We start from the raw sequence: 22,968 nt of genomic DNA on the forward strand, positions 1-22,968 counted from the left end.
GCACCTGGGAGCCCTGTCAGCTGATGGGGCACCCTGCCATAGGGAGACCCTGCTACATGTGCAAATTAAAGCTTGACAGCAACCACTTATAAAGTTAGTACATACTTTCAGGTCTAACTGTATAGCTGGTTAGAGCTTATTATTGTGTTATAGCTACTTTGCACATGTAGCTTGTCTTAAGGTAACTGTGCAATTAACCAGTTAATTGTACAATACCTGTAATGTGTGTGTGGGGGGGGTAGAAAACAAGAAATAGTATATTCAACTCTAAGAATAGCTCATATCCTAAGATTCAGCAACATGGAAATAAAATCCACCAAATTGCAGAGAACTGAAATAAGCTCTACTGTCTCAAAACTGAACACAGCTGTTTAATCCATTAGTTCCTCTTAACCAGTTTTATTAGTTCATCAATCTTTTGATGTCATATGACAGAATCACTCAGAAAATGATGTGCAAAATGACAGGAATAAAATTATACTTGTGTGCCACTCTGGGTTACCTCTAGTTAAGGTGTTAGGAAATTCTACCTCTCAGTATAAAGTATTTTAAAAAAGTAACCAAAATGTGGTTTTTGGAAATAGCTGAAAAACTTGATGGGAGGAGAAATTATGTAAATACAGTAAAATCTGATTAAATTTCATCACTCCAAAGGTTTGGTAATGATGACTAATTATCAGTAGCACAAGCTCTTAACCCTTTGTGAGAAATATTTTTCTGTCATACTGATACAGAGTAAAGAATGATCTGGGGGCATTTATAATGAAAACAATATGTATATAACAAAAAATATGTAGTCTGCCTCAAATAACTGTATAATTATAGATATAAATGCTAAATCTACAATTTCTTACTACAAAATTTCAAAGCGCTTGCTTTGTAAGAATCGCATGATCATAAGTACCAAGGGTCAGCTGAAGATATTTATATTGTTACATGCACTCATTGCAAAAACTGAAGTTAATTCTGGAGAAATGGCAAGATTGATTATCTGTTTTGTTGAGCCAAGAAAACTAGAAGTGTATGAATGCTAGGGAGTACGGCTATGTGAAATTTCAACGTTTCATTTTGAAGCTGTTTCAACGCGTTTCGAGCTAGAAACAGCGAAATCAAAACAAAACAAAAACCATCAAAACAGCTTCAAAATGAAATGAGGGCACTCAAAACATTTCAAAACTTTCAAAACATTTCAAGTTTCAAAGCAGCTCAGGGGTGGGAGGCAGAGGAAAGCCAGGGCTGGACTCCAAGCAGCTCTGCAGCTCCATGTAGCTCAGCCTGGAAGGGAGCGCAACCCTGGCTCTCCCTGACTCCTCCTGCCAGGCTATGCTTCGTGGGGCTGGCAGAGCCAATCAGAGGGCAGCACAAACTCTTTCTGCCTCCCGCTGCTGGGCTGTACTCCAGTCGGTTCTGCCAGCCCCATGGAGCTCAAGCTGGCGGCAGGAGGCAGACTGCAGCACCGGCACCACTTCCTGTCGCTGGGCTGCGCTGCATGGGGCTGGCAGAGCCAACTGGAGCACAGCGCAGCAGCGAGATGTGGGCAGAGCCGGGGCTGCACTCCACCTTCCGCTGCCAGACTGAGCTCCACGGAGCCCAGCACTGGGCATGGGCTGTACCCACTGCTGGTCCCAGACAGCAGCAACTGTCTCCTGGCATCCAGTGCAGATCCGGGGGCACGCACCCCTGGGAGGAGTCTGACGCAGCCCTGCAGCCCTCCTGGGGATGCGAGCCCCTGGATCTGCACCCCGGATGAGAGGAGGATGCCATTGCCAAAAAATTTTGCTTTCAGGATTTTGAGATGCAGTTTCTCTGCACCTATCTTGGCACTGAACTTGGCAGGCTTCGTGCCCTCAGAAGGAGCTACCATCTCTGCAATCTGCATCTGAATTAGACAACAAATGACAACGTTTTAGGTATTGTCATGATTCCCCATTATAGCCTCTGGGTGAAACGTCTAAAGGAGTTGAAACAGTTTCGACGAAATGAAACGGGACAGTGCTTCAAAAAGGTTGCTATCAACAGGTAAACAGGTGATGTGGAGGGCTCGAGTCAGCATCTTCTAAGTTAACTAATTATTAGGAGCAAATTCCACTGTGATGTAGTATTTATGTACATTTGGAAAGGACTAATTAGACATTAAGTGATGACACATTAACCAAAGTGTTTTGTCCACAAATCAGTAAGACTCTAGTGGAGATTCAGCGCACTGACTAATAAGACTGCAGAAAGAAGTTATCCTAGTGTCTAATTAACCAGATTTCATTATATATATTAATCTCTCCTGAGGAGCAGAGGTTGCACTTGCACTGTCCAGTGACTCCTGAACTACATCCAATTAACAAAAGAAATAAATGGTAGGAAGCTACCCCTTGGCTTCATTATTTAGACCACTAAGAATTCCTGAAGCAATTATCAATATTTTTTCTTTATTGCCCAAGTAACTTGCAGGTTTTTTAAATTTCCTGCTCTTAATATATTGTAGCTTTAATAAAAACAAAAATATTACTCATTAAACTGTATCTAGTGAAGCAAATACTTTAGACACCTCTAAGATGATCACCAGTTCACAAATTTAAAATACCTCTGAATCAATTTCACCTCTGGCTATTCTCCAAGCCATTGAACCAGATGTCCTTCCACTAAGTTCACCAGGTTTAGGAGTTTTGGGAGAAATGAACTCAACAAGCTCCACAATTATTCTGTACTGGAGTTCTTTCCTTTTGCTTTCTGACAAAGATCGCTGTTTCTGTAATAATAAAAGCACAAAAAAAAAAATCTCAGAGTAGTTTCAACTGCAATATTGCCCTGGTATGACATAGGAAAGGAAAACCCCATGAAAATTCTAGATTAAACTCATTTAAAAAATGTTACTGTAGGACCATGTGTGCTGCAGTACATCAATCCTAATGATAAGGCTACTGCATAGTGTTATTACAAGGGAAAAATTAAAGTTGCTTTAGTATCCTACAAGTGTATTCCTATGCCTTATCATTTTTAAGATCAATTGTCGCTCTGAAAATCTAGGATTTAAAATGCGAAATTCTGGACTGTTATATCATCCCTGTAATGTATTTAATCTAGGTTAATAATACGTATTTTTCTCCATTAACTCTATCTCAATATATTTTTTTGCCTGTGACTAGAAAGCAGGAAAGTTTACTGGGTCAACCCTTTGTTTTACACGATGAAATGTTCTCATTAGCAACAATCTTGGTTCAATAATTAAGCCCTACCATAAAAAATCATTTGGTTCCTGAAAGGATTAATTCACAGTGGAATCAACACCACTAAAAATGCAGCAGAAAGTCCATCTTTTTAAGAAGTAAAACCATGCCAGCTGCACTTACAGTAAATTATGTCAAGAGTATGCTATGTAGAAAAAGAATCACATTCCATATTTTCTTTTTTTACATGGTAAAAAGCATAGTTCTTTTCTAGAAAGATACTTAAAAAAGGGACCAGAAATTGGGGGTTTCAGATTTCATTTCAAAGATATAAAGTCAAATGTGCAAAGTTGACATGAAAAACTTTCACTTTCTTAAATGAGAATCCTATGAACAGTCTGAGAGCTCAGAATCACATTGGGGTTTTCTCTTATAAGTAATAAGAATTTCTGCAGGGCAAATTAGGCCCTGCTTTCTGACACCCATAAACCCTATGGTCTTCAATTATGCCCCAAGTGATGTTGTGCAGCTTCACTGCCTTCAGTGAGTTCACACAGGTATAACCAATTGGAATTTATTCAACATTTCTGTTGATGCACATTACAGAACAGAATCTCTCTCGCTTTCTCCGCAGAGCCTTCAGGCACAAAAAGCAGAAATGTATTTTTCTCCTTCACTATGCAGACAACAGATTGGTGCTATTTACACATAGCTGCTTTACAGATAAGAACCCCATCCTCTCTTATCTGAAAAAATACTATAATTGTAACTTAATTCTATGTTACAGAGGAAAGTTCCACCTCAGCCTAGTATCCCTTCAGGCTAGCACAGTTAAGGAATGCCAATGTCTTCAGCCCGTGACAGGTGTATCTAGTACCATGTCCATCTTTGACTTCCCAGACCTACTGACTCATTTACAGCTGAGGTTATCCTTCAGTATGAATCCAGACTGAGGCTCAAATTCACATTTCTAAATCTGTAATCTCTATATTAACTAGCAGATGCATAATGTTCTGTTAAAAATAAGTCTTATAATCAGGAGTAATGTGAGAGGCAAGGATTCTTGGGGTGATATCTTTATTGGACCAACTATGTAGTTGAGATAAAGTGAGAAAAACTTCCTAATACAAGATATTCTTGTACAGAACATTTTTATCAAGATACTGACAAGCATAATAAATTATGGACCCTTTCCCTGAATCTTAACATAGTCTGTTTCCAATACATGTCAATTTAACAATTCAGCTTGAATAAACCCACATACCAGTTTAGTAAGTTTGTTAATTGTTTCACGCAGTGCTGTTTCATCAACATGTATCCTTCTAGCAAGTACTTCCTCATGCTTACAAGAGTATCTCCAGGTGACATCAACAACCTGACATAAATTGCAGAGAAAAAGCAATAAAAACACAGGTAATACTTTGTCCAATTAAAGCTACCAGGAGGGAGTTGCCTTCATCTTGGCCATAAGTAATTATGGGGATTTTGAACTGGGTGCTTCCTCACTAAAGGGTCTTGCTCTTTCATTCGGGGTTACATGGGTCACCAAATTTGGGGTAAGGAATAAATGTTTCCACAGATTGGCATAGATTGTGGGGGTTTTGCCTCTTTCTCTAATGTGGGACATGGCTATTTTCCTAGGGTCTTTTGAGCATATCATAATATATTGTAATGTGAACTGCAACTCCCAGAAGACCAGAGGAAGAGGAAGCGACTGGAAGAGCAGAAGGGACAGAGAGACCCAGAGAGATGGCAGGGGGCATGGCAGAGCTGTGAACCACACTGGATGAGTCAGCCACATGATGGACTGAAGCAGTGGGACTCATCTCCAATTCATTCTGCATGTGCATTCAAGTCCATCTCAGGACTAAATGCTGGTTTTAGGGACACCTCTGGATGTGTGTGGGGGTGTACGTAAGGTGATGAATGCATGTATTACTGTGTTAATGCCTATTACCTGTTATGTATTCCCTGAGTGTATGTTACCATAATGTCTATTTACCTGTACCTGTTCCTTCTCTAGCCCATTGGGCAGAATTTTTACCTGCTTTGGGGACATAAAAAATTCCCTGGCTGCTGCTCTTGAGGCATGGACTACCCACCCTGGTATGGAGGGAGGCAAGACAGAAGGAAGGCTGGGAGCATGGAGTACCAGGTACTGTTCTTGGACCCCACTTTGCAAAATCCTAAATCTGCTTCTGAGTACAGGGAAGTGGACTCAATGGGCCAGAAAGCTCCTTCCAGTCCTGTGTTCCACTTTACATATTGAGTATTTTACACAATCTGATCCAGACACTTTCTTCCTTTACAATAATCCAAGAGATCACATTAAAATTGCATACTTTACGTACTTCCCTTCTTACAGCAAATTCCTTTTCATTATTGCACTTACTCCTACCTCATCCTTGGAGAATGCAATTATGTAGGAGAGCTGCTTTCCCCAGCCAATCTCATAGAGAAGAGGCTTATCACAGACATTTTCACAAGGGTCACAATGAAGCCATCTCTGCTGAGATGAAGAATATACTTCAGTCCACACATGATCTGCATGAAAGAGGAGCCAAGGGAAAACACAGAATGTTGCAGCTGGGTCTTGTGCTCTTACAGTTTGAGATGTTTACATTTTTCAAATCTATAAAATGGGAACCACATGATGGAACATCCTTGGGGAATGATTACATTTTCAGCTCATATACATTCAGAAAATCTTTCTTAAATATCAAAATGCAACCAGTAAATTCTCCTATATTTGCTGATGACAGAAAATTTTATATAACAAGTGCAATTACTTAAACCAGATAGAAATCTGATTTAGATTTTATCATTGGATAAACACCAACTTTTAGGTGTTACAAGCTGACTAACAGGAACCTTCACATCTAATAACTGCAAGTCACATTTTCACGTATGCATGTATGCTTAAATTAGCATTAAAGTGTTCTAAAGTACTGATACCTGTTGAATCCCAGACATATCTAGCTTCAAACCCAACAGCTCTGCAACACAGTGTAAAACAGTTAGCCCACTCTCCACATCGCCCACGTCTTGTTTCCAGAAGTTTCTCAGGATTATTATATCTAGGAAAAATCAAACATTTCAGTCGTCATAAATTCTGAACTTCACACAAGTTAATAGTCTTTAACAAGAATGTATATTCTTCCCTGTATTAAACCCTTCGACTATGTCTGTACAAGTTAATTGGTCCCATGGGGTGGATCCTGCCCACTGAGCTTCTTCTCTTGCAGGCCAAATTACTCATCTCCAACAACAGGGTGGTAGCTTGTTAGCATAGCTGCTGGAACCGCTGTGTTGATGTGGCTCTGGAACTCAGGAGGCGAACACTGACACCACTTGTCCTTGCTTCTCCCTTGCTGCCTGTAACAGGGTCTCCCTTGAGGCCTTGTTGCTAAGGAGATGGGGGCAGCTGGAAATAATTACCCCGCAGGGGCAGGCCCCGGCCCTTAAGGAACCAATGGCGACCAGACTCTGAGAATAAGCAGAAAAGAGGGTGAAGGAGGGATGCCTTCAGGCACCACTGAGAGTGAGTGAGAGAGAGAGAGAGAAGGACCTGAGAAGAGGGACACCGACGTGGGATCAACGGGAGCAGAGGGATCCCAGAACCCGGATTCTCACCTCAACTTATGTTGAGTCCATGAGAGCTGCGGTGAGTGTGGGGAGAAGCAGAGCCGCACTGCGGGTGGGAACCGCAGCCGACATCCAAGAACGGAAAGGCTATGGTGGGTCAAAGGGGGCAGCGAGAGGAATGACCCCTGCCTAGACCCTGAAGAGTTTGGGTGGCTTTGGGACCCTGAGTGGAGTGGGATGCTGAGAGCTGGGAAGGCAAGTCCCGACTGTGGGAGAGCCTTGGAGCCCATACGCCGGCTCTGCCGGGAAAAGCCGCAGGCAGCAGCTGTAGCAAGCCGTTAATTGAATAATTACCGCCAATAACGGGATAGACAGCAGCCGTAACAAGTGGCTAATAAGTAACGGCAGAGACTAAGACCTGGCGCGACCTCTGTGCACTGGGTTATTACAACGGGGCTGGCCAGGAGGCTGGGGCCCCCAAGAATAGTCTGCTGGATTGCAGCTTCCCGAAAAGGGGAGTTTCCTGTAACAACAGAGACCCACGGAATAAAAGCACTAAAAATCAATTTTACTCAGCGTGGTACTTCCCGCGGGTACTTCTTTTTGTGACAACCACTTCCTCCCTATTTCATTCTTTAAGATCCAAGTCATGGCAGGCAGGAATTACGAGGAAAAAGGGGGCACGTGGCGGATGCGCTGACACTGCTCATCTGAGTCACTGGTAGAGACTGAAGACCCTAATAATTGGTGGTAAGCAAAGAGATGGTGGCTGAGTGGCAGTGGCGTTCATTTCCTGGGTTCCAAAGCCATAACATGCAGAAACTCTGGCACCCACAGAGACCATACTTTAATATAAGTGTTCAAACCTAAGATAAATGGGGATAGGAATTTACAGCTACACTCTAGCATCTGTCTTTATGCATACTCTTAGTCCATGATAATGAAAGCTAGCTTGCCATTCCTTACCCAAAGCTGACTTTTGTTTATCCCAGGGTAAAAGCATGCATGAGGGCAGACCAATGTGATTGTTGTATTGTGAAAACCAGTTTATAAATTGGGAGTTTATTATATCCAAGTCCAGTTTACAGAAGTGGTACAATTCTAGAATTACCTGCTGTTATATAGTCATCAGAAGTAGGATGCACTATTTTGCAGTCTCCCTAAAAAGTTCTTTTTTAAACACCCTTTGGTAATGGCATATTTCAAATTAAACTAGTGTATTCACAAACTGTAGTTGATCAAACAGTTATGATCAGTCACACATTCAGTATAAAATTGGGTCCTTCTTTAAACGCAGTAAAACAATCTTATTTTTTTCAAAGCAATTCAATACTTTAGGTTGACAGGCAGAAAAATATAAACTAGACCTAAGAACAATTTCTGGGTGTTGCTTAAAGTGATCACTATTCATGCAATCAACAATTTCTCAATAATTTATAGAACATGAAAAAACAAGCGTTCAAGAAAACCTCGCTCACCTCGGGAATCTGTTACTGAACTGGCACTGGGTACAGTAATGATTCTCAACTCTATTTGCACTCCACCTCAGATCATCATCGCTGGGTGGTAAATTTTCTTTAGTTATTGTCTGTCCACCACATTTGCAGCAAGGAAGTGTATTTACCCATTGAAAAAAATCACTCTTAAACCAATTCAAGAGCTCCAATAACAAAAAATCCTCTTCATTCAGATTAGCACCTGTGAAATGAAAAAAAACAACAAAATTCACCCAGTTACAGGAAAGTTTAGCTGGATCTTATCTGCCAAATTGCTACAACTGGGCCTTTATAGTTTGTCTGAATAATAAACACACTATTATAGTGATGAATTAAAAAAAAAAACAACAAGCAAGTCTCTAAAGATTGAACAATACTAATATTTATGTTTAATAAAGGCCAAACATCTAAAATGGAATTAGGAAAAGGAATTGCACAAGAAAACAATGGACAAACAATGAGAAATTTAACATGGAATCTAATAACTCTTATATGCTCCCAGAGCTACGAAATAGCTTTTGAGAATAATCACTTCGGTTTCAAAATCCCCAAGGCTCTATTTTTTTTTTAAATCAGAAGCTATGGTAGCCTAGGAAAACAGGGATAGTATGTTACTGTCATAAACTGACTAACATATGCACTATGCATATTTTTCAATAAGTAAGGTTGAGTTCATTAATGCTGTTTGGGGAATATACCCTTTCAATCCAATTTACTTTGCCTAGACATAGAGCAGGGGTGAGCAAAAAAGATGGCCCACAGGCCAGATCCCGCCCATGGCAGGTCCCTTGGTCCCCTGGCCCACGCACAGTCCAGTTGTGGCATGTCCTGTTGCCCCGTGGACACACAGCAGGGCTGGGGCGGCTCCACAGCTAGACTGCCTTTCTAGGCAACTCAGTCTCCTCTTGGCTGCTGCTGTCCCTGGCCCCAACCCTGTGGTACCAGCAGGGACCTGTGCGCACAGCCCTGACCCCACACACCCCATGCTGCTCCGGGCTCGCCTACCCAGGCTCAGCAGCAGTGGTGTAGGACAAAAGCTGTTGCTCAGCATGGGGGGAAAGCGGCCTCTCCCCCCTCCCACCAGTTCCCTGCTGCAGCCGCCCAGAGCCTGCATGGGGATGCCACCATCGCCACCTCCAGGTTGCCCCGCGGGGCAGTGGTGGCAGCACAGAGGAGACAGAGCAGCCCAGAGCAGCATGGGCTCTGGGTGGCTGCAGCAGGGAACTGCCAGCAGTGGGAAAGGGAGGGGCTGCTTTCCCCTGTGCTGAGCAACAGTCCAGCTGCGGAGCTGTCCCAGCCCTGCTGCATGCCCAGGGGGCAGCAGGATGTGCCGCGGGTGGGCAGTGCGGGGCTGGCAGGTTAGGGCTGTGCACAGGTTCTTGCTTATCTGCTCTGGCAGGGGTAAGTCCAGACTGAGCGTGGGGGACATTGGGGCTGCGTACTGTTGGCAGTGGCAGGGAGGTACTGGAGGGCGTGTGGGTTCTGGGCTGTTACAGGGTGGGGACGGGTGCTGACTGGCTCGGGGGGTGTGTCCATGCAGGGGGCTCCCATGCACATGCCAGCATACCCACAAACCCTCCCCCATAAACCTCACAACTACAACCTCCCCCCCCACACAATCACATACTCCACAAATACCACCTGCTTCCACCCACACCAAAAATCCCACACAGACACCTGTATGCCTCTGGGAGGAATCTCGCTCGCTGCTATGTGCATACACCTCACCACACTCCTCACACCCATCCCCCTCCACACACCCCACAAACCCCGCAATAGCCACCCACCCACACACAGCCACACATCATCCCCTACACACACATCCCCCCACAAACACCATATCCACCCCGACACTCCTCTACAATATACAAGAGTAAGACCTCATTTTGAGCTATTATGCCACCACCTCTATATACACCACACAAATGCACACAAATTAGGACAAAAATATTTGTTAAAATAAAATTAAAATATGTTACTGTCAATGTTTGATTTTTAGTATACAATTAGTTTTTTTTCCAGTTCCAAGATGGCAAACCCCTTTCCCAAAAGGAGTATTTCTGGGGGCAAGAAGAAGGACTTCTAGTGGCAAAGGCAGGGGGTTAGGGGGTGGGGCTTCTGGTCCCAAGATGGCAACCAGGGGGTAGGGCACCTGTCAAAGGATGGGGCTACCCCTGTGGCCCTCAACAGCTCACCAAAACTCATTATGTGGCCCTGCACCCAAAATAATTGTCCACTCCTGACACAGAGGCTAGGGACAGAAATTACATATAAACCGGAATAAGTGATAAGAAACCAGTTCAAATCTGTAACACAACAGAAGTTCAGTGCACATAAACTGCTTTCAAAATGGCCTAAACCAATTTAAGATAAACCTGGATGGATAATAGTATCACACTTAACTGATTTAAGTTAAAATGGTTTATTGAACTTCTATCTCAGATCCTCACCAGATTCATTTTAACTCTCAGTTCCCCAGCATCCCAGGATGCTTTGCACCTCCCCTGCAAATCCCCCCCTCACAGGATGGGTGGGCTAGCCTTGGTCCAGCAGAGCAGAGAGGCATGCTCTAGGACCCCCCAGCTTCTGGCCTGAGGTATAGCACACATATGGCTGCATTTCCAGAATCAAAAGTGAATGTCTGTTTACCTTTTTGTCAGTTCAATCTCTGCAGCTTAGACTAACCTGTGAAGACTGAATCGATTTCAGCCTTGGGCTTTTTGACTGTTTGTACTTAGCTAGAATTTCTGGTGCCATATCTTTATCATTCTCTTTTCCAGACACCTCCTCTATGTTTGAGTAGCAGACTCTTCTGTTCCATTTTCATGTGTATACACAGTAGGTGGAAGTGGTTTTCTTATATGATCACTATTATACCATCTGAAAACAGCTTCACTTTACCTTATTTGCTTTGATTTTTAAAATCCAATCTTGAGTCCCATCCCTTCTCTGACCTGTCTCCTTAGCAGTGGTGTAATTTGAATGGGATGACTGGAGCAGTCACCCTGGGCACCAACTTGGGTGAATGGGGGAGTGGCAAAAAAAGGCTTCTGCTCCTGTGTATGGCAGTTGCCCCAGACATCTGACCATGTTGTTATGCCTGTACTCCTTGGAGCCTTCAGATTAAATCTAGACAGTCTAAGTCATATAGGGTGGGCTCATTTGAAAATCAGAAAGTTGTCCCAGGACTAGAACCTGGTTAAGTGGCCTTCACAGTAGCTGGATACTTTTTCCTAAATAAGTCTTCTTTTTCAATTCATAAATGTTCTATGCAAAAATGGCTATTGCTCTTTTTGTCAACAGGACTGTGTAGCAGTTGCACATATTAAAGCAGGGGTGGTTAACCTGAAGCACAGGCGTCGTAAGTGGCACACAGCAGATCAGGGAGGAGACAGGCAACACAGCAGCACATACAGTAGGAAGCAGAAATCAGAGCAGGAGATCAGAAAAGGATCACAGGACAGGAAGGATAAAGCAGATGAAGAGCTTGGGCAGGGAGCACAGGGTAGAGAGTAGAAAGCAGAGCAGCAGATTGAGCAGAGAAAGGAGATCAGAGTTGTACTGGGCAGGGTGCCAGGCACATCTGTGCCATGCCTGCCAAAAAGGTTGGCTTCCACTCCATCAAGGCATGATATTTTGCTTGTAATTGCATTTACAGATTGGCCTAATGGTAACGTGGTATTTTTATAATAAAAATCCTGTATTAAAAACAAAGTTGTGCTGATTACTCAACATCCTGATTTAAAACAAAAACACCTAAGTTGCAGATATGGACATGCTTATCCAGTTCTCTGCTACACCATGTAAACCTTGTTTTAACTGTTCTTGGACTCAACACTGGCTTGTTTCAGTGGTGCTCAGCCTCCAGCCTGCAGGGCTGTGTAATTGCACAGCCTCCAGGGCTACTCGAGAGTCTGGACATTTGGTGGCACGAGAGTGGTGGCAGCATTAATTGCAGTGGCTTCTGGTCCCATGACAATTAATGCTGCCTTTGTTCCAGACCCATGGGGTGCCCCATGGGCTGGATGATACAGTCCCACACACAGGGTGTGCAGGGTAGCATGGTGCATGTGCGCTGACCACATGCTAGATCAGGCCCATGGACTGGCCCTGTCTGCAAAATCTGGCTTGTAGACTGGCCCTGTGCCACTCATGGCCTCAAGCTACATCAGGTGAAATTTAGGGTGGAGATTAGGAGGAACTTTCTGACTCTGAAAGCTGTCAAGCATTAAAGCAGGCTACCTACAGAAAGTGTAGAACTTCCATCCTTGGAAGTTTCCAAGAGCAGGTTAGACAGAAACTTGGTTGGGAAGGCTTAGTCAGAGATGATTCTGCATTGAAAAGGAGGCTGGCCTTGTGAGATCCCTTCCAATATTGCTTTCCAATGATCCATCCTGTGGGGCTGGAAAAGATGAGCACCACTGGCCTAGCTCATAATATTTCGTGTATCACTACATCCCATCAAAGGCAGGGTGCCAGAATTATGAAGAGCATGCTAAAGGATATCTGTTAAGCAAACCAAGGCTGGTATTTGAGACTGTCTTTTGATTTGAGCACTGTACAAATGAAACATTTACATTAATATTTGTACATAAATAAAACCTGCTGCTTCATGCTGGATAGTTTGTGTCTCTTTTTCCATTCCTTTTCTCTCTAGCTTTCTGCCAAAGCTGAACCAGGTTATTACACTAAGAGGACACTTTTTCTTTCTGTTGGAGAACAGCAAATATAACAATGTTCATTTCTGAAAAGAAAACTGTTACTATTATGTGAATATTCTACTTCTGGTTCATAAAACAATTTTTCCATGAAAGGCACAGAATGCAAACAATGACAAATATGATCTAACCAAACAAGAAATTATTGTTTGGAAAGACCCAAATACCACAAAAGTTAGAAGCACACACAATTATGGACAGTTTAAATTGCTCACTGAAACAGGATGTGGCCATAGGGAGTGGAGTCAAGCATTGCATTCTTGTTCAAAGGACTATAACTCTATCAGCATAATTTCCATGATAGTTCTGCAGGCCTACCTCTAACACCTCTGAAAGGAAACAGCTGCCAAAGTTTCGCATAGCCCTAGTCACTAGTACATTCCTTATTAATTTTTCTAATTGTCTAAAGAGGATGTTTTATAGCTTTTTTTCACTGGTCTCCTAATGGTTAGCAAAATTTTAGATCCTTTGTCTTGATTCTTCTCTAAGTAGTTTCATACTTAAAATGCTCGTGTATGCTAAAAGCAACAAATTCAGGGCCTCCTTACTTCTCACTATAACACCACCACAAAGGTAAGCACAAAACTGATAAGCAAACAGCCCATCACAAATTTCAAAAGTCAAGAGGGCTCCAAAAGCTTTGACCATGCCCTATATGTTCATCAGGCTGTGCAGTGGGAAGTCAATGGAAGGCCTACTCTCTTAAGCAACTCAGATACTTTGAAAATCCCAGACTTAAGTGCCCAAACATGACCAGAAAATCCTAATTTAATGTTCTTATACATTTTTAAAATTTCTTGGCCCATGCATATACATTAAAAAATTACTAACTTTCTTAATGTAGAGAAATGAAAATCCTATTTATTTCAGTGTTGTTGGAAGGTCTCATGTAGGCAGATCAAAGGACAGATGGACAACAATTTAAAATATTTAAAAATAAAAAAAAAGCATGAAAAATAACAGAAACGAGAGAGAAAATATTCAAAATACAGAAATGAATTAACAAGAGACAGAGAAAGTAAAACAAGACAGAGGGTTAATAAATTCAAGAAATGCTCACGTGAACTGAACTTACGAAATCCCTCCAATCCCTATCTCATTGTATATAATATATTACTTTGTCTCAGCACTGTTAACACATGGATTTTGAATGCATATGATACGCTGGTAACTCAAGAGGTTAACCTGAGGGACAGAAGAAATATGATGCTCAAAACTTCATCTGATATGATCCCAGACAAAGAAAACTAAGCAAAAGGAAATTAGAACTTACTGTCAATTTCAAAGCAATGATCTTTTTTGACAAAGGTGGTAAACTCACTGAATCATGTGGATTACTAAATAAATTCTGAATACCATCCTAACTTAAACCAAGTACTATCCATTTGCAGAAACATGCCTTAATGCTACCTTAAACAGAATGCACAGTATTCCCCAGATATCTGACCCAATATTTCTAGTTTTACATAAATTGATAGTTCAAACTCTTACCTTTGTCAATTTTCCTGGCTTGCACTAGTTTTTCTTGGGCCTTCTCTTTTAACTCTTGCAAGGGAATAGAAGCCAATGCTTTCTTTTGGAGAGAGAGGTTCTCATACACTAGTACATGCTGAGAATTTGATTGAAGTATTTGAAAGATCATTGCACCCTGTGAAACGCAAAGGTATTTATTTCCACATAAACTGGATGATTTCAAACCTCTGATTTAGCTAAATGTAAATATAGTTGTACTAGCCAATTGCCCATCAAGAATGATAGGGGGTGGGCAGGGATAGAGGCCTGCGTCCCTTCCCCCCCGCCTCAGGCCAGGGCTGTTCCCCCTCTCCCCTCCTGCTGCTTTGGGCTGTAACCCCCCTCCCCTTCCTGTTCCCCTCCCTCCCCTGTTCCCTGCCACCTCCCCTCCCTGACAGCTTTTGGGGGGGGGGGTGCTGGCCCCTGGCTCCAAGAAGCAGACCTGGTGGGGTGAGGCCGGCACTGCTGGCCTCCCCTGCCCCCTCATCACCTCCATTATTGCAGCACTACAGTCCCCGTTGTCCCCCTCTGCCTCCAAGGAGCAGGGGAAGGGGGTGAGGCCAGCTCTACTCCTGCACCTCAGTCCCCACGGTCATGGTGGCGCTCTGATGTCTGTCCCTGTCTGTGTAGGGCACTCTGACTGACTGCCAAGACAGCCAATCAGAGCGTGAATAAAGTGTTACGGGCAGACAGACACACATAGGTATTTATATTAGAGTATTAGTGTTGCTGGTCATGAGGTTTTGCTACTGTGGGCGCCTGCCACTTTAAGGCCCTGAGCAGGCTGTAAGGCAGCCTGCAGGAGATTGCAGAGCCAATCAGGAGGTCACATGACAACCAGCAGGCCGTCTGACTGGAGCTGGCCTGTGGAGCCTCAGCATAAGAGGAGGCCCTGAGGGGCAGAGCTGGCAGTTGTTGCTGCTGGAGTAACATCTTACCAGCCTGAGATATGCTGCTCCCAGGTACATCTGGAGGCGCAGGGTAGGAACTATAGGGAAGGAGGAGATTCCTAGGGACCAAAACCCTGGAGAGAAGGCTATGGGCCTAGGGAAGAGCGCAGCTAGCCTTGCAAAAGTCATGGGCCTACACGGGGGGGTTGGCAAGCCCCTGATTAGAACTGGCAGGGGTGAGACCAGGGGCTCAGGTGAGCCCAGCAGAGCAAATGGCTGCCTCATGTAAGATATCTGGGGTACCAGGCCAGCCCAGCCCAGGAAAGGAGGGCTCTATGGTGGGGCCTAAAGAGGGATGCCTGCTGAGTAGGAAGGTCAGCTGCTGCTACACTACTGCTAGGGATTCTCGACTGGTCAAAGCCAGGAGGCCAGAGCTGAAAGGCTGAAGAGCAATTAAGTGCACCGTGAGGGGCAGGTCAGGGTTATGGAGAACAATCTGGCACCCTAACTGGCATGGAAGCAGGGCCGGAGCCTAAAAAGGCTGAAGGTCCCTTTGATGGGGGGAACATCACTATCTAAAAGAGGCTAGGCACTCAGCCGGCCAGCAAACTGTAATGACAGAGGTGAAAGCACACCCTTCTGATGGGAGGTGTCTGATAAGGGGTCTGAAAAAGTTGGGGCCAGTGAGAGGGAGCCTTGAGAGAGAGACTGCAACAGTGAGTTGGGGCCAGAAGAGAGAGCAGCCCAGGAGCCCATAGGGGTGAGGAAAGACCAGGGCAGGTAGGCCTACATTGGTCTCAGGGAATGATCTAAAAGTACACCCTGCTGGGGAGTATGGGGTGGTGGGGCTGCTTGTGGCAGGGCAGTCCTCAGGAAATGCCATACCAGTACCTCACTAGTGAACAGCAAGTGTAGGGTGCTGCAAAGCCTCAGTGGGGTGACCCTGTGGAGACGAAAGGCTAGGAGAGCACACCTTGAGCAAAAAGCAACAGGCTTGGGCAACAACATGGAGGCCAGGGGGGTCTGATGCCCAAAGCCTGAGTGAGGCTGGAGCAAGACCACAGAGGCCAGGAGGGCCTTATGCCCAAGGCCTAAACCAGAGGGAGGCCTAGGGACAGGCCAAGAGTGAGGTCCAGGTATGCCTATAGGCGCCTGAGGCCCAAGTAGGCTGTAAGCCAAGAGTGGGTCTGGGCACATCTACAGACATCTGAGGCTCACGGGACGTAAGGGCTCATAGCCCCAGTGAGGAGGTGGAATAGTGACCTTAGTGAGGGGTACAGTGTAGGGGGCTAGAAGCCTGATGAGAGGCATAGAGTACGTGTGTGAGTAGAGGCCCCAGTGAGGGGGGCTTGTGGCCAAGGTAAGTCTCCAGATGCCTGAGGCCAAGTGGGGCCAGGGGAGTAATAGTGGATAGTTTGGGCCAGTGGCCTAGTACAGCCCAGCAATGGGGCTGGGGGAGTTAGGAGTGATATGAATGCCATCTGCAAGGCATGGAACATGGTAAAGGGGAGGTTGGAGCCATGTACAACGCCCTAGGCACTGGGGCATTAAATGGGCAGCCTCTTGTATTTTACACCTAGTATTATTATATCAAAGCGTGGAGGGTGAATTAGGGCAAACTGCCCAAGACAGGTGGGTGGGCTGGTACTTTGACTGGCACCGAGACAACCCCCTGTCACAGTTACAGATTTCAGTTAAGAGGAATTTTAAACTTATTTTTGTAAAGATCTCCATTAAACCCCAATATAACATGTAACATATGAGCATTATTTTCATGATGCTTCAATTGAAACATTGATTCAGAAATCACCTCTGCAGGGCAAATCTTCACTGGATTGTCTCATTTTTGTTTTGCTCCATTAGTAAGAAACTGAACATAAGCAGACCCAGGAATCTGCCTATGTGTACATTATGGCTTCTTTTGTGCCAATTCTTAGATTACTGGCTAAACATAAGTAGGGTTTGCTTGTAGAGCACTTTACAACTTTTCAACTACGATGGCAAATTTCTGTGCCAAGTAAATCTGCTGACATATCTGCTATGTCACAAACAATAGTGGGAGAGTGAAAGAAAGAAACAGAAATACAAGGCATTTTGTACCCAGGAGACCATTCCCAGAGCTTGGAGGAAAAAGACAAACTTCACTGCTGTTTATATTCCCATGCAATATACTACTTTTATTACTGAACACAACTCCAGAAAGCATCCAGGGAACTGCCAATGAATACTCCTTCCTTATAAGTGCTGAAGTCTGTAGTTAAGGTTTGCTGACCCTTCCCAGTATAAGACCCTAAACACTAGACTGCCAGCTTGAGAGACTAGTTGTATTCCCAGCTCTGCAGGGTGACATGGAGAAAATCCCTAGGGCTATAAGTAGATGTTGCTTTTGTCCCAGGATCTTATCCCAGGACAAAGTACAAACATCCAGATGTCCATGTCCGTTGTCCTAGGAGAAATCCTAAAAAGGTTCACAGAATAAGAAATACTAACAGTTTGACCCAGGACTGCATCATTGAATCAGTGGCCAAAAAGCAGCCATGTATTCAGCCGCTCTAATCACCCTGAGTAAAAGGGTGATGTATGTACACACCAGTCCTGGAATATTTTTGTTCCAGGACAAACATGGGTACAATTTGTCCAGAGACAAATGCAATGTCTATCCTTCACCTAAATCTGTATTTGGTTTTCCTGTCACTAAAATGGGGATGGTGAAGTGCTCTGCGCTGACAAATGAACTATAGAAAAGCTAGGTCATGATTATCATTAATTTATCATTTATGGAGTGGAAGTTTACCAAGGCAAGTATCTACTTCAGGTGAATGTTATATGAAAATTTCATGAAAAAATGGTTCTACTTTTTCCAGGGAAAAATCACACTGTTTTGATCGTCTTGAAGGAACTGGGTTAAAAATCTTATTTGAGTTGTTCTATTACCAACTGTGCTGTGAAGTTGGGACTTGTAATTTAGAAAGGAGGTTGCCTTGATATCAGGGACATGACTGACTTTTCACAGTGAAATATGCCTGATTTGGCCCAGATGTTTGCATACTTGATAGACATTTGTTACAGCCTGGTTACCAAATGCTCTAAGGATGTTAGAGTCTGGTTGCTAAATAGCCAGAAGGGCATTAATAATTCTACATTTGGCATGTGACTCGAATGCACTGGGGTATAGAAGTGGCATGCACTGTGGAATAAAAGATTTAGGACTACACACCAAACGAAGGATAAAAGGAAGTACTGAATAACTCCTTGTTCACTGAATGAGCTGGGGGGATCTGTAGTACACAGTTCTTAATTAAATATGAATCACGGCACATATATGAGATAGCTAAATCAAGGTTTCAAGGACAACCCGAAGCCCAGGTTTTCCTAACTCTGAAACATTACAGTTGCAGTATCAATCAGTTTTTTAACACATGTAATATAAATATAAAACTAAGTTAGAAAACTACTTGCATAACAATTCCAGGCACAGATCCTATATCCCTAACATAACTTCCACCCACCACCTAGCACAAAGCTGCTTTTTAGCTAGGATAACCCAACCTTGTTCAGTTTAGTTTACTTTTTAATTGCTATGAATTTCAATCCCCTCTCAGAGCCAGAAATAGTCCAGGATTCCTGGTTTCCAATAATCTACTGCTGAATTGGATATATTTGTGTAAGTCGCTGGGAAAATGTGCATCTAGTGGTTAATCTATACAGCAGATAGCACTTGCTATCATGGTTGAAGGGATGGAGTCTCTCTTTCTAAAAGGTAAAGATGCAAAATCCTACATCTGATCTATGCAGGAGGATGGTATTATTGGCAAGTGGCTCCCACAGAGACATCTTGTAAATAGATGCTGTATTCAAAATAGTGCTGATTTGTTAGTTATAGGCAGACTCATCAAAATATATGCATTTCACATTTCAGTCATTTGTACCATATTTTTTGCTTGTAAGTAGTCAATATTTGCTGCAACTCTGTCATAGCTCTGAAATTAATAGCCTTGCCAATCATTAGGGGTTCCTCTAGATAAATGCTCCAGTTCAGTTCCTGCAGTCAACCCAAATGGCAACTATAACCTTTGCAGACACTGCATATATTAGCAGGTCTGAATGTTGAAAAGCATATTTCATGCTGGCAGGTTAGGAGACTTGGAGTGTAACAAGAGGATCTGTCTGTGGAACACAGCTATTCTTGACTGTATTCAGTTTCTGCTAGTCCATAAGAGACTCCTACATGGAATTACGTAGAATAGGTGATGGCAGACTCCTTCACAGAGATTCCCTTTACATGATGGTTTATGTTGTTATAAGTAAACATGGGGGTTAATTTTCAATAGGTTTTTTGGACACTTTTAAAGAACAATAAAACATTATAAGCACAAACCATTTACTGAGGCACATCATGGCCTCTCACATCTTTTGGGAAGCTCATCCTTCAGGGGCAGCTCCGCAGCTGGATAGTAGGGCTGTATGAAATGGCTATGTCTTGTTTTGATTTCGAATTCGTCCATTTTGGAAGACAGTGATTTGTTTCTGTGTTTTGGATCACTGTTCTGTTTTGATTCAGCTGAATCTGTTTTGAAGTTTTGATGCTGTTTTGGAGATTCGGCCATAGGCTATAATGGGGAATCACTAAAATGCCTATAACTTTGTCATTTCGTGCATGATTTGGATGAAAATTGCAGGGATGGTAGCCCCTTCTGAGGCTATGAAGCCTAACAGATTTCAAGGAGATAGGTGCAGCAGTTCTGGGAAACTGCACCTCAAACTGTTCAAAGCAAAACTCATGACACTTGTGTGGCTGTGTGTGTTAAGGTGAAGTGGGATGAAACCAGCAGGGATGGTAGCCTGTAACAGGGGCCTTCCCAGTGCTGGTTAGATCTCCACCTGCTCACCTGTTTCTGGGCCAACTGCCCACTTGTCTTTCCTGTCACACCTTGATGGAAAACTGATTCAGATGTTTCCCAGGTGGGAGGCTGTCCATTTAGGTGTCTTGGAGTTGACATCCATTCTGTAGCTCCATACCTCCCCTTACGCTGTGGTCCATGTCTCGCATATTGCATCCTTCACCCCCTCCAGCTGTGGTCCCCTCTCTGGGACCTTTGGTTCCCCCTTAGGCCCTGGCCCTTCCTTCAGGCCAGTCAGATTCCCAAGCCTCTTGCTCTGGGCATTCCTCGTGGTGGGCCCCCTGGCCCTTTGACCCCCCTTTGGGTCCTGAGCCCAGCACGGACCAGTCGAGGGTACCTTTTATTATTGATATCTTTTATTAGACCAACTGAATAGTTGGAGAAATATATGTTAGCAAGCTTTCGGGTTTAAAAACCCTCCATCAGGCTGAAGAAGCATCTAGTTGGTGCATGTGCGTTCTTCCTGGATGGAAGTTATAGTAAAGAAGCCAGAGGCTGGTATGCACTGTAGGCAAGAAAGCCAGCCAATGAAAATGTAAATTGAGGATTCAGGGGGTGAGGGACAGGCTGGGAGGGGGGAAGGGGGATGTAGCAGGTAAAAGTGGAGAGGTACCTGGGGAGTCAGATGTCCAGCAGGTTGTAGTGCGTCATAAATCCAATGTCTATATTGAGTCCATGAGTTTCTGTATCTAGGAGGCTGATGAAGTGCAGTTCATAGGCTCATCTGTGAAAAGTGGTTTGTAAATTCAAACAAGCACCGAACCTTGCTAACGTCATCACCAGAAGCCAACTTCCTACAGCCCAAAACACATTGAATGGATCCAGACCATGCTATGACAAGACATGCAAAACTTCCCAACGTACTAATCCAATCCATTACAGACAAGAATACCCAACTACCTGTGGGGTCACATTTCTTACAAGGAAGACACTCTGTCTGCAGTATCTCAGGCCTGATCCTCAAAGGGAATTTACAAACCACTTTTCACGGATGAGCCTATGAATTTCACTTCATCAACCTACTAGATACAGAAACTCATAGACTCAATATAGACATTGGATTTATGACATGCTATAACCTGCCCAACATCTGAGTCCCCAGGTACCTCTCCACTTTTACCTGCTACATCCCCCTTCCCCTCCCAGACTGTTCCTCGTCCCTTGACACCTCAATTTCCATTTTCACTGACTGCCTTTCTTGCCTGCACTGCATTCCAGCCTCTGGCTTCTTCTCTATTTATTCCATCCAGAAAGAAAAGACGACCTTCCCAGTGCGGGGGAGATCTCGGCCCACCCACCTGTTTCTGGGCCAACCACCTGTCCCTCTTTCAGCTGCCATGCCTTGATGGAAAACCGATTCAGATGTTTCCCAGGCAGGAGGCTGCCCATTTAGGCCCCTGATACCTAGGGGTGACATGCATGTGTTCTGCAGCTCCATACCTCCCCTAACACTGCAGCCCATGCCTTGCAGATGGCATCCCAAGTAGCTAAGTTCACCTGGAGCCTCACAACTCCATTGCAACCAGCAAGCCTCAGGCCTCTCAAAGAGTTTACAGGTCTGGGCTTTCCTTAGCCAGGACTGTGTGCGCGTGTGGTGGCTGAAGGCTATAAGGCGCCTCCCTACCCGCCTTTCACTAGGGAGGTTTGCGGTCCTGGCATTTCTTGAGGGCTGCAGCACCACCAGCATTCCTACCAGGCCTCCCAACCCAGGCATGGTGCAGTTTTAGATCATGCCCAGGACCTGGGGCCGCCTCCTTCCCCACTGCCCCAGCACATACCTCCAAGTTTGTCCTGGCACGGGAGCTTAGCAGAGAAATGTTCTTCCCCTGCTGGCTGGTTTTACAGTGAGTGTCACCTCCAGCTCTGAGAGCAGGGCATTAAATGGTTTAAAAAAATAAATAAAAAAGGACATGGGTGCGGATAGAGTGAGGAGGGAGGCACTCACTCCATCTGCACGTGGAGCTTGGGGAACCCCAGCAGCAGCAGGTTCACCTTCAAGAACACCAGCTGCTCCACCAAACCAGGATCCAACTAGGTGTGGTGGGGTCTGACAACATCCCCAGCAATGCTGAACACCCTCTCACTCGGAACACTGGTCGGGGGACAGGACAGGTGTTCCGGGGCAACCGTGGCCAGATCCTGCCACATCTGGTACTGGATCGCAATGGATCCAGCCGTTTCTTGATGCCTTCCTTCAGCTGCTTCACCAGTGCCTGCACCTGTGGTGACCAGTGGCTTGCCCCATCCAGTAACATCGATCCCCTGGAACTTCTCCATTTGGTTTTGAAGCTCCCTCACTACGGGGATCACCTGGCTAAGGAGAGCATCACTAGTGCTGAGGCTCTCAGTGGCCTCAAGGAATGGCTTGAGGATCACCAAGATCTGGGAGATGTTATCCCACTCTGTTTTGTTAAGTGGGGCACTGATCCCAATCTCCCTGAGCAAGGCCATCTCATGGATAGCCTTCTGTTGCTCCACCAGCCTTTCAAGCATCAGCTATGTGGAATTCCATCGAGTCTCCATATCCAGCATGATTTTGTGCTGTGGGATGCTTAGCTCTGTCTGTCCTGCAGCATCTTGCCCACTTGATGCTCCAATTGAAGCAGCCCACCACCTTCCTGCATTTTGAAATAAGCTGGCTGGTCGTGGTAGTGATGGAACTGTCACTGGCAGCCCTGTCCCCCTCCAAGGCGTCCCTGACTATG

At 44.5% G+C, this 22,968-nt stretch overlaps 1 protein-coding gene across 3 annotated transcripts in view; it reads right to left on the reverse strand.

The window, feature by feature from the left end:
- NGLY1 (N-glycanase 1) overlaps nt 1-22,968 on the reverse strand; it is a 44,219-nt gene that overhangs the window by 9,903 nt on the left and 11,348 nt on the right. For all 3 annotated transcript variants that reach the window (XR_002095923.1, XM_019508772.1, XM_019508771.1), the window contains exons 4-9: nt 14,452-14,608; nt 8,225-8,444; nt 6,117-6,238; nt 5,560-5,705; nt 4,426-4,536; nt 2,579-2,743 (exon numbers count right to left, since the gene is read on the reverse strand). Coding sequence is in view for 2 of the 3 variants with exons in the window: in XM_019508772.1 (XP_019364317.1) it covers nt 2,579-2,743; nt 4,426-4,536; nt 5,560-5,705; nt 6,117-6,238; nt 8,225-8,444; nt 14,452-14,608 (921 nt within the window). In the remaining variant the exon portion in view is untranslated. The remainder of the gene's footprint in view (nt 1-2,578; nt 2,744-4,425; nt 4,537-5,559; nt 5,706-6,116; nt 6,239-8,224; nt 8,445-14,451; nt 14,609-22,968) is intronic.

The sequence above is a fragment of the Gavialis gangeticus genome, unplaced genomic scaffold, assembly GCF_001723915.1.
Source record: "Gavialis gangeticus isolate Ggan-Ray unplaced genomic scaffold, GavGan_comp1, whole genome shotgun sequence".
NCBI classification, from domain to species: domain Eukaryota; kingdom Metazoa; phylum Chordata; order Crocodylia; family Gavialidae; genus Gavialis; species Gavialis gangeticus.